The 12,309-nt window shown below is 42.8% G+C and overlaps 1 protein-coding gene across 3 annotated transcripts; it reads left to right on the top strand.

The window, feature by feature from the left end:
* Window positions 1-9,221: 9,221 nt before the first annotated feature.
* On the top strand, window positions 9,222-11,929 carry LOC139765781 (uncharacterized). 3 transcript variants are annotated; one of them, XM_071693568.1, is made up of 3 exons: window positions 9,222-9,313; window positions 9,792-10,890; window positions 11,303-11,929. In XM_071693568.1, the coding sequence occupies exons 2-3, from the start codon at window positions 9,793-9,795 to the stop codon at window positions 11,570-11,572; spliced, it is 1,368 nt and encodes a 455-aa protein (XP_071549669.1). In that variant the 5' UTR covers window positions 9,222-9,313; window position 9,792; the 3' UTR covers window positions 11,573-11,929. The 3 variants fall into 3 exon arrangements, with proteins under 3 accessions (XP_071549669.1, XP_071549671.1, XP_071549670.1); XM_071693570.1 differs by having other exon boundaries at window positions 9,234-9,352; XM_071693569.1 differs by having other exon boundaries at window positions 9,245-9,313; window positions 9,760-10,890.
* Window positions 11,930-12,309: the final 380 nt, after the last annotated feature.

Consider the following 12,309-nt stretch of genomic DNA (forward strand, 5'->3'; position numbering starts at 1 on the left):
ACTGGTGGGTGCTGATGAGTAGCAATGCTATGGGGTTTTCCATTTGACTTAGCATATGATGACTGATTGCTCCTATGTGCACGTGTTGGGTAGTATTGCACAGAGCACTTAGCAAGATGAGAAAAAATATAGTGCAGACTTGCGAAGAAATTTCATAATACGTGAGACTTATTAATAGATGACTCATATAATCAGACCTTTATATTGTGTGATTATCTTTTGATTAATAGATGACCCTTATAATCAGACCTTTATATTGTATGATTATTTTTTGATAAACAGATGACTCATATAATCAGACCTTTATATTGTATGATCATCTTTTCCTCCTCGTTTAATAATCGCATTCTGTATGATTACATCACCGATCACGTTCCATTATCAATTATAGGGATGACGTATATGAGACACACGCGTTGTCAGTCGTCTTCACAGCCAACCGATTCAATTAGGTTCTGATCGTTTCTCAGGATCAATTATGGGAAAGTTTCTCATCCGCCGTGTGAAGCATCTTAGGAGAACACTGGTGACCACAGTGTGGTGAGTGAGTGGGGGAAGGAGTGTGTGTGAGTGTGAGGGTGATTGGAGGTTCTGACACTGAGACAGTGGCAGGGTTTGGCGCCTGTGAGACATTTCCCCATTTTTTCTGTACGTGGTGAAAGTATATATATGCTTAGGTGTTTCTACCTGATAACCAGATGGGGGAGACAGAATGCTTTCGAGGAGGCGATCGTGATTCACGTATCTTCAATCGACTCTAAGATTCATTGTCTGCCGTGACACACACACACACACACACACACACAGGCGGGTGCCGTGTGTGTGTGTGTGTGTGTGTGTGTGTGTGTGTGTGTGTGTGTGTGTGTGTGTGTGTGTGTGTGTGTGTGTGTAAAGACTTATATCTCCTCATTAAAGTTACTTGACCTTTAACACAGCCCTAGTCTCCTCCCGTAGCTCACACCACGCCTGTGGAAGACTCAAGAAGAAAGTCAGTCTAAGTATTTACAGACATTGTCTGTTCCTAAATCCCTTTATTCTAAGTAGAAAGATAAAAGAAAAAAGAATCAGGAGTATCCCATACCAGATTAGACTAAAGGGTTATAACCCTATGTAAGTGAGCTAAGACGTGTGGGTATAGGAAGGGGTAAAGAGGTGAAGACGGCCATTAGAACTGAATATAACAAAGCCTTTATTCTATACTACTCACCGTAATTCCATACTTCTACTCTGCGTCAAAGAGACGCCAACTGGGTAAGATGTACACTGCCGGTACACGTTGTCTGAACTTGTCCCACATGTAGTTTGACCTTAGCACACACCACACGTCTCGTTACTGTGCTCCGTTATCAGTTCCCAACCAGGAGGCATTGGAGATAAGAAGCAATGATGGCAGCCTAATAGAGTGTTGATATGAGATGACTGTCAATGCCTAGTGACTGTTTTTAACAGAGAAATGCTGTTTATGACGAGTGACTGTTAATACAATGTTACTGTTCTTCCTCACTATATCATTAACACAGTACCAGATTAGGAGTTTAAGTGACTGTTGAAACCATGCCTGTTGATGCTGGTTATTTGTTTATGCGAGAGACAATTAGTGCCGGACAAATGTTGGTATCAAACAACTTGTTGATACCAAAGCTGTTCAAGCGAATCTTATCGTTGATACCAGTTTATACCAAAGTTATTCAAGCGAAGTTCATCGTTGACACCAAGGAGATGCGACAAGTTTTGGAATATCCAGAAATCATCGCCTTTAGATCAGTTCTCAGATACATCCACAGTGTACTATGATCACAAACCCTTGTAACTGCTGCTTCTAGCATAATAATCAGGAAGTTGGTGAGGAACTGGGCATTCATATCGATCATGAAAAAAAGGGAGATTAATTGATGGTATCTGCTGGGAAGGAGTGCGTGTGATTAGGAGGAATACAAGAAAAAGTGGCAGAAGTCCAACAGATAGATGTGTCTCTCTCGTTGACCATGTAATACCAAGAAAGTCTCTTTTATTAAATTGTTAACCATCCCGTGATATGGTCATAAGGCTTGCCAATGAGGGTTAATTTACCTGGAGCTGGACACCCCTTGTAAGTTCGTCACAATTGTGTTGCTATACCCTAACCCACGGTGGTACTCATGTATCTAACATGCAGAATGGGCTAAACATCATCTGTCCATGCCGGAGATCTAACCCAGGGCTTGTGAATTAGAAGTCCGCAGGGCTAACCACTAAACCACTTTATGCAAACGGTGTATTACTCTCGAGTTCGTAAATGAAATGCTGCCTTAAAGTTACCTACAGGACACTGGTTCTTTGTAGAGGATAAATATAATGTGTTACTTGGTACTTGAAACTGTAACACATATGCTTCATGTTGTATGTACTCAAACCCCGAAGCAACGAAGCAGTTCCCTTCGTCTTAGGTTCATTCGTTATATTGTGTTTCAAACGAACAAACGCTATTGCTCAGATTTTGCCTCTGTCCTGTTTGCAGACGAGTGACGATTCTACAATACGTTTCTCCACACCGCCTCGTGAGCTGTTGAGATATGACTCATACGTAAATATTTTTGATGATTCAGAGATTCGAACAAATGGAAAGATATTTGCCGTCTAAACTTAAAACATGATTATAGTCCATTACCACCACGAGACTCAGGAGTCGTATATTGCCCTAATAAACAAAACGAAACAAAAAAAAAATGATGCATTTATTCCTAGTAAATTTACAATGAAAGCGATTGTTTACCTGGGAGGAGAAATGGTTCGCTTGAGGGCGTAAATCCAAGATAAGTATTGCCATAATAAGAGTTTGTTTTTATGATGTAAGATTTTGTGTGCGTCCTCTCCTGGCCTGGTTCAGGGAGGGCGTTCGCCTCATTTAAAGTTGTACTGTTGTGTGTGGGATCATCTGCATCTCCTTTCTCTTCCCGTTCTCACTTTAGAGGGGAAGGACAAGGGAGAAGTCTTTATATATATATATATATATATATATATATATATATATATATATATATATATATATATATATATATATATATATATATATATATATATATATCAGTTGGTGTTAGCAGACTCTACTTGCTCTCGTGAAGAGTCAACTTTAGAGAGGCTGAATCACTGGGAGTACGGTCGGGTCAAAGAACTCCTTGCTTTAAAGGAGTCTACATTGTCCTGCCACTGGAAGTAGCGCAGCCCTGGCCTGTAGGAGCCTTTACAAAGGTCCTGGGAAATATTAGGACTCTCTCATAGAAATTGGTCATGGGTCAATTAAAAGAGAATGTATATACATTCATGAACATTATAGGTGTGTTTGTGTGTATGGTTGTTTCAGTCAAGTGTGTGAATGGGTACCTTTAAGCCAAACACATTCAGTGTACATTATAAGAGAAATAAGTTCATACCTACAGGAATAAGGGAAACGGAAATATTATCTCATCAAACCACTGTAATGACATATTCAAGAACATCTGTAAGTCACGTCGGATGGACTGAACGCCAGCAAATATTCACGCCAGCCGTGGTGAACTCTTTGTCTCCACCCGCACCTCCCTCCCTCGACTTCCTGGCGAACAGGTGACAAAATGCAACTCATAGTACCTGAATGTTTGTTGTTGTGAGGGGCAAAGACGAAGAGGAGGGTTGTCGGGTGTGATGACACCAGATGATGCCTCTACTGGCTGGGCAGACGTTATGACGAGCTGGTTTGAGGGAGAGCCAGACAGATAAGCGTTGATCAACGTGAATTACGAAGAGTCTGTGGCCAGAGATATGGACGCACACTGAAACACTGTGTCTTACTCTGTAACATACTGCTGTAGAGTGTGGTCATACTACTTGCTTGCATATTTGTGATATGATTGATATGTCCACAAGAGGCGTTAATCTTTCTCCATATATATATATATATATATATATATATATATATATATATATATATATATATATATATATATATATATATATATATATATATATGTTTCACTCGACATATTCTTTCCTGGTGAAAAATGAACTGCTAAAAGTTTTTTTTGCTCTATTCTACTCGCTTCAGTTTCATCTGCCAGCACGTTTGACTGCCTGTGATGTTAAAACTTGCATTCGACAGCAGAGTCTTGTGTTTAACTGCCTCTTTACATGATGCCAGTTTTGGCTAAGGCATCAGCTCTGTCATCCCCTCGGGGAACCTACGTGAGGAGGAACCCGCGACACTTTGACTTCGGTCCTTCGTACCAGTTATGTTTACATAGCTGTACATGGCTTCAGGAATAACCTGTTCCTCTCCCCGCCTTCTCAGGCTCCCTCCAGTGAGTCCTCAGCCCTCCTGCACCATCAGCTTCATCTCCCATACCATTATCTTCGTCTCTCGTACCATCTCTTCGTCCCTCGTACCATCTCTTCGTCTTTCGTACCATTTCTTCACCCCCCGTACCATCTCTTCGTCTCCCGTACCACCAGCCTTCGTGTGCACAGATACCAGACACCTGGGCAATAACAAACCCTCCTCCTTCCCTCCTGCCTCCACTCCCACACTTCCCTCTGTAAAGCGTCTTGGGAGATCTCATCCCAGATGATGACTGTTACTTCATTCGCCAATATTTTTCCCCTCGGCCAACCACAGTCCACGCACGCCTACCCAGTAAAAAAAAAAACAACTGCCAACTGGCACTTTCATTTATTCTCACCGGAACAAGAAACAGGTGGAGCAGCTGCTGCGATAGGTGGAGTCATAGACAAACCCTCTCAAAGAGGAGGTCGTAGGCACCCAGTTACCAGAGGAATGGCTCGTATGTAGCACCTGTGAGAAATACAACACACTCGCTACGGTCACTCGTTATGTGGTTGAGAGGACAGGAAGTGTGGTGTGGATCTCTGGTCTCTTCCAGTATCAGGATGAGGTCCCTCGAACAACCTCTCCTACAGGATAACAACCCATAGAATTACGTCCTTACCACCGATACAACAGAAGGATATCTTCCCAACGCTGCCTTTAAGGGAATAAGTAATCCTTTGGTCTCCTCGAAGTGCCAGACACGAACTCAGTGAGTGAAAATAGAGATAGAAATTCAGTCTGGAGGGCAAGGAAACCACGCAGGCCACAAGCCGAGCTAAGGAGAACACCTCGAGGTACAGAAGACATTACTAGCAACCGAGGCGTGACGGTCCAGACCAATAGAGATGGCAGATGGGACCCGCGGAAGCCAAAGGCCAACCATAGGAGTACTCAACACACACACACACACACACACGAAAAATATAATGCAACCGAGATGCGGGGATTTGAAATGGGGACCCCCCCCCCCCCCACGAACGTAAACCTCCCCCGTTATATGCATAAATAAGCAAATAGCAAGATTTTAAGAGATAGATTTATATGTACGGAATTAATTGCCAGCGTTTTGAAACATAGATACGAATCATGTGAACCACTCCTAAAAGGGTATACAGCGACGAGCCTCGACTGAACCAAGTCTCGAGACCTTTACTATCGAACGGCTCGACTGAAGGATTCGAAGCAGTGAATGTGAGTCACCCACAAGTGGGGGCCTATGATTATACATCATTCGCTCCTTCAGATGTAGAAAGTGTGCTCTACATATCACGCATCTGTCGAACTCGTCCTAAAGATTCCCATCCATTACTTACATCTGTTGTAGACAATGGATCTAAACTTCCTTTCTCTTGTAGAAATGCATTATTGCTCAGTATATATATATATATATATATATATATATATATATATATATATATATATATATATATATATGTATCCCAGGGGTACATATATGGCAACTTATATATTTATATCACTGGTTTCTGCAACAGGTTTTCCACAGACGTAGAATCCCCTGCCCTTATGATTTCGCTGATCTTATTTTTGTCTCGAAGTTTTTAAAGAACGTGCTTTTAGGATTTCCCCCCTCCCAATTATTCATTTCATTTCAATACGGACGTTACCATGGCAATGTGTAATTTTCACGGAAAGAACAAGTTCTGTTTCAACTCAATTTTTGTATCTAGCGAGATTTGGAGATTATAAAAGGATTAACCTATCATCTATATCTAGCACCTTCTAGCCTGTAATCTATTTCTGGTATTTGAACATTTATAGTGTGTTCCATCTACATCCAGGCCATTCCAATGCCCTTCTGTATGAACGCAGATTGATATAAGAGCATAGGACTTTTTCCTCTGAAAAGGCATTCCATTGCATGTAGGTTAGACAGAACACCTTGTGTTAAAACATCTAATCAAGATAATCTAATAAGATTCGAGGCGCCAGTGTAAGATTCGAAACTAAAAGAGGATCAAGAAATCTATAGACAGAGGAAAGGAATTGTAAGTGACGGAACTGTATGCATATCATTGCTCACTATTATCCTCTCCTTCGAGTTAAATGAGGCACATATATTCCTTTCGACAAAGGAAGCTCTTCACGCGTGTGGAAAAATAATTAGGGGGAAAATATAATTCCCACTCTAGGAAGGTAATGGCATGGAAGAACTTTGCCCTGAGTAGGCGTCAGGCACAGGGTTATGCTGCGAAGCTCTGGTGGACCAGCCAGAGCACCAGCTCCCTCCTCTGGTTTATGGAGACTTCAACATTCCCTGGGGGTCGGCGACCTCGCTGCTCACACACACACACACACGCACCAGCCTGCCTGCCTTGCCCTTCCTTCCTTTGCTTGCCTCCCTCTCTCTCTCTCTCTCTCTCTCTCTCTCTCTCTCTCTCTCTCTCTCTCTCTCTCTCTCTCTCTCTCTCTCTCTCTCTCTCACCCACAACTCCTCCCACACGCACGCCCCTGGTCTCGTATACAATCACCATATTTAGCCTCCCTTAATTTTCCTAGGCTTCGTGGTAGCCGATGCTGTCTGTAGATAAGCGCTTCCCCTGGATCAGTATAACCAAACCCTCCCTCAACCTTCCATTTTCTAACAAGGATCCTCTTTTGAACCCACGAAGTGAACACCCAGCCCTCAGAGCATCCAGAGACACATTCAATTATGAAGAAACGTCTTTTCGTAATGGAAAGAAAACCAGTTGCGGACCTACCCACCCCCGCTTCGTTTTGCGTCGAAAATTACCCCTTGAGAATGGCCCGCGCTGGCATCTCTTCCAGGTAGCTCAGCCTCCAGTTGCTTCCTACAAGTGGTTAAGGGGGCTGTGAATGGCCACCAGAGAGAGAGAGAGAGAGAGAGAGAGAGAGAGAGAGAGAGAGAGAGAGAGAGAGAGAGAATTGTCGTAGGTGAGGGAGGGTGGCGCTGGGAATAGATTGAAGGCAAGCGAGTGTGAATACGTACATGTGTATATATATGTATGTCTGTGTATGTATATTTGTATATATTGATATGTATATGTACGTGTATGGGCGTTTATGTATATATATATGTGTGTGTATATGAGGGGATGGGTCGTACTTCGTCTTTTTTCTGGCGCCACCTTGCTGATGCGGGAAACAACGATCAAGTATAATAAGATAAAATTATATATATATATATATATATATATATATATATATATATATATATATATATATATATATATATATATATATATTGATTGATTGATTGATTGACTGATCAATTTGCTGAAAAAGCAGTAAATCAATATAAAGTTTCAGTGTCATTTAAAATCCTGTTTATAAACTACATGGTTATAAGCCATCGTTACGAACTTGAATAGGAAATCTAAGACTAAGAGAGAAAGTATAATATGTACACAGATGAGGAACGGCCAGACCATCACACAATTGAGCGTCGTGACGACGTGCTCAAGGGTCGTATCTTTGTGCTTAAGTTAAATCTTACCGTCGTGCACAGAGTTGACGTTTCTCATTTGCATACATTCACTTCGAAATGTATTGGTAAACTCTAACCTACAGTTTTGAATATTAGTTCAAACAAGGATGAAAATTATTTTGCAGAAGTTACCGTTTGAAATTGCCGTTCTCTCTCTCTCAGAATATTTTCTTTAACTTACGTTTTTTTTATTTAAAGAAGGGTGCCTGATATAAAAAAAATGATTTCTTCATTGTAGAAGAGAAAGGTAATTAACAACTACACGTATGGAATGAATAGACTGAATATATGCAGAAACTCCCCCTGAAAATGGTTTCCATACGAGGCTGTATCCTTGTCAGTGGACGGAAGAAGAGTACAACTATAAAAGCGTAAAAAGATTTTTCTCACCACATGATCATCTTATCTGTGAGACCAAACCAAAAGACATATCTGTGTTGTGCATTTTAAACACTAGCTTAATAGTGTAGGAAGAATATTAGTGGACGTATCAGTCCTTGGTTGGCTCACGAGTCTCTCAGTAAGGGCCAAGGGATACGAACACCTCTGGGTTAATTCGAGCCGAGTTACGAGCTGTGTGGGCTGGCTCTGCTTCGTCACAGCTGTGGTGCTTTGATCCAGCTGGAGCTGGTACCCATTTCTCTACCAACCCGAGGAAGATGAACATCTGGGTGAACTGTGTCCGAGCCGGGAATCGAACCCGGATCAGTGGATTAATAAAGTCAGAGACTTTGACCACAGCACCGACGAAGGTATCTGAGAATACTGAATAGTTGATAATGTAAAACCCACAAGCAAAAGAAAATGTAGCGTAGTTATCTGAGATTACGGGAGAGGAAATGGAATGATACTGTGATGTGTCTTGGTCCGCTTGTCGTCTTGGTAAGCCATATGTAGAGCTTGAGTGTGTACCAAGTCTTGGAGAAAGAGGGAGAGTGAGGTTGTATATTCTGTTTCCTCACATGATGCTTGCGTCAGATGGATGACGAAGGTGTTAGAGAGATAATGAATATTTGCTGATGTTTGAGATAATGGATTACGGTTGACAGACGTTCCATATCATGTTAGATGGATGACAGGTGTCGTGTGAGGGTAAAGGATGACGGATGACATGGCTACTTGATAGTATTAGAGTCAGTCAAGGCGCAGGAGGAAATTTCAACCTAACTCTTTCCTCACAGACAGAGGAACGGATGATCGAGTCTACTCAATCTGTTCCTCATTCTCGAAAGATAATACAGCAAGGGAGGATGTCCACTCCTTCTTCTCCCGCCTCTCATGATGAGATCTGATGAGATTTTAATCGACTTAGTTGTACATCAACTGACCGAGTCGCTTCAAGGTAACGTCATAATATAGCTGGCCTTTATCTCAAGTATCAACAGATAAGATCCCCTTACTTGAGATAGCAGTTTTCAGGGCAGTATAGACTCTGAAGCAGTGGGGGGAAGAAGAACAGTGTTGTGTTCGTGTATCTGAACGTGACTTCGTGTGGCATTTGGACAAGAGTTGAGACGAGACCTTTTTCTGTTCTTTCTTTCTTAAAAGTAACTCGACCACAATAGATACTTTATTATCATCCGCAAGTAAAAGCGACGATTTCCATACGACAGTAAATTTGAAGAGAGTCACGGTGCAGCTTTATGTATTGGTATATGTACTCTATGAAATAACCCTCTGACCATACGCTCTCCATTCATACGCAGCTGTTGGCGTATCATTGCGTTCCGTCCGTATTGTTACGTGCGAGTTATCCTGCGTAGAAGGAAGTGATAGTCGGTGCATTTCCCTGTAGAGGAATATGTATTAATTTTACAATTACAAATATAACAACTGTTAGGATCCAATATTCCATGCCAAAGCGAGGCGTGAGGAGATTAAGTATATACATTTCTTAAAACGATTTTTTTTGTAAGACTTAATTACTCAGAATAATCGTGTTTACGTTCGTAAGAGTTTAGGAACAACATCTAACTCTCTGTTCAGGATGAAGGAAGATATAGTTCACGATGCAGGGATAGACATACCCGACTGTAGCAACGCGAGTGCCATTGACAGACCTTGTAAGATCACACGACTGGAAGTGAAGAACAAAGTGATCTTCAGAATTTTCAAAATTCTGGGGTTATTCCTGATACGCTGGGATGAGGGCGAGCAAGCCTACGTCGTCCTGAAAATTAGGTTTTTTCTCTTCTACACTTTCTGGTTCATCTGGCCTCTTGTGGGTCTCGGAATCGCCCTCCTTGGGAGGAAGATGTTCAACTCCGACGATGGTCTAGACCGCGTCAACAACTTCATGGAGTCGGCTCTGTTCATCCTGGGCTTCGCCGTCATCCCAGCCATCAAGACCTACTCCCTGAAGCTGGTCACTAAGTGCCTTCCAGACGTCTTGGAAGAGATTGTATCCCTTCAGGAGCTTAAAGTAGGATTCAAGACGCCTCTCAATATCCACTTGCCCAGTCGACCCCAGAGACCCGACGCCCCGAGAACGGCCGTACACAGGGGATACCAGAAGCGGCTCACGGATCCTGAGGCTCTCTTTAAGATCCTACCAATCCTGACGGTCGTGCTGTCCGTCGTTGCCTTCGTCGTCTCTTGGATATACGGGCTGACGGAAGCGGTGGAGTGGGACGCCATCAAACAGGAGTGGTCGTTTTTCACGATGCAGTTCACGTACCTGACTCTCCCGTGTATAACGACGTGGTTCTCGGTGATATTCATCGAATGGTTGCGGATGGTATACGAGAAGCTGCGGATTGAAGCCGACAATCGCCTGGGCAGCTTACTAGAGACGAGCCAGGGCATCTCGCCAGAAAGCGACCAGAGGACAATAACACTAGATCAAGAGAAGATTGAAGAATACGGCGAATATGTTACCAAACTGCAAGAAATCTTCATCACCCTGAGTAACGGGTTTATATCATATGTTTTGGGCCTGAACTTCACGGTGTCGATCCTGAGCGCCGTCTTCTGCACGAGCAAGTTACTGCAAGGGTTCCAGCAGGTCATGTACGTCATCCCGTTGTCTGTCGCCCTCTATCACATGGGGTTGGTCTGCAACAAGTCCCACGCGCTGATGGACGAGGTGAGTCGTGTGTCGCGTTTTATGTCCAGTTATGATGCCTCTGATATCAGTACTCATAGTGGTCTACCTAGCTCTCTTTTGTATCCATTTTTTGGCCTTTTACGAAGAGCCTTAACCCATTAGACTCCTTCATTATAAGGGCTCTTCTGTGTCTGCCTTTATATGAGATCATTCGAACTGGTAATTCAAGGTGGCTGTGTCTTAACTGTGTATCTTCGTACTTCTCATAAGATGAACCATTGGATTTAATCATCTCCTCTCTCTCTCTCTCTCTCTCTCTCTCTCTCTCTCTCTCTCTCTCTCTCTCTCTCTCTCTCTCTCTCTCTCTCTCTCTCTCTCTCTTCTACATCTATCTATCTGTCTATCTATCATCTTTAACCCCTCTCTCGCCTCTCTCTCTCCTCTCCCGCAGTACGAGAGCATCGTCCTGATCTTGAAGCAGCTGCTGCGTAGGCGTCGCAAGAACCCGGAGGCTCTGCCGTACGACCAGCTGCACATCCTGCGGGAGAACCTGTTGGAGTCGCCGCCACAGGTGGTGACCTTCGGAGAGTACAGGGTGAGTAATGGCCTCCTCCTGGCTACTTACAGCTTCATCATCTCCTACGCTATGCTCATCAATGATATCATTGGACTTCAGAATGAAACGACAGATCCTCCGACGTGCAACTACACCACTCAATAAGCGTTCGAGAACTGAACGCTGAAGTGCCTGGACGTGGTTTGTGTTTGGCACTGACGTAGCAAGGAAAACGTAAGGTTACGTCAGTGGATAGGACATCTAGAGACGATGTAAGGATCGCTCTTAGAGTGACGTAAGTCCTAAACCAGTGGATGAGTGACTGATGAAGAAAATTGTGCATGTTTTTTTTTTCCGGTTCAGTAAATGAACAGTGGTAATCATATTTAACTAGGTTTCCATTTCCTGTATTGTAATGACTCTCATCAATATCAATATACATTTAAGCATTGTAATGACTCTCATCAATATACGTTTGAGCATTAAGAGACTGAATGTTACAAATAAAATGACTACAAATTACTGGCAAATCATTTAGCATTCTCACTTCAGCAGTTCCTCCTGCCTTTAAAGCAACATGATGAGGAGACAGCCACCTATACTTGGAAAAACGATGATCCATGGAAAACTGGAATGTCTCGAACTACATTAAATTGTCATGCAGTTGGCCCATACACGCCAAAAATATCCAGACGAAGACAAATTCATCTGGAAAATTACAAAATATCTACCGAGAGATGCACTCCTACTTGCCACCAATTTTGAGAGAGAGAGAGAGAGAGAGAGAGAGAGAGAGAGAGAGAGAGAGAGAGAGAGAGAGAGAGAGAGAGAGAGAGAGAGAGAGAGAGAGAGAGAGAGAGAGAGAATTAAACTTGCAATCAAATACCCCCAAAAATGTGAAA

This window comes from Panulirus ornatus, chromosome 56 (genome assembly GCF_036320965.1).
Source record: "Panulirus ornatus isolate Po-2019 chromosome 56, ASM3632096v1, whole genome shotgun sequence".
Classification (NCBI taxonomy): Eukaryota; Metazoa; Arthropoda; class Malacostraca; order Decapoda; family Palinuridae; genus Panulirus; species Panulirus ornatus.

Coding starts and splice junctions, on each gene's coding strand:
- LOC139765781 (XM_071693568.1), top strand. CDS start 9,793: ATGAAGGAAGATATAGTTCACGATGCAGGGATAGACATACCCGACTGT. Junction 10,891..11,302: donor CCCACGCGCTGATGGACGAG/GTGAGTCGTGTG, acceptor CCTCTCCCGCAG/TACGAGAGCATCGTCCTGAT.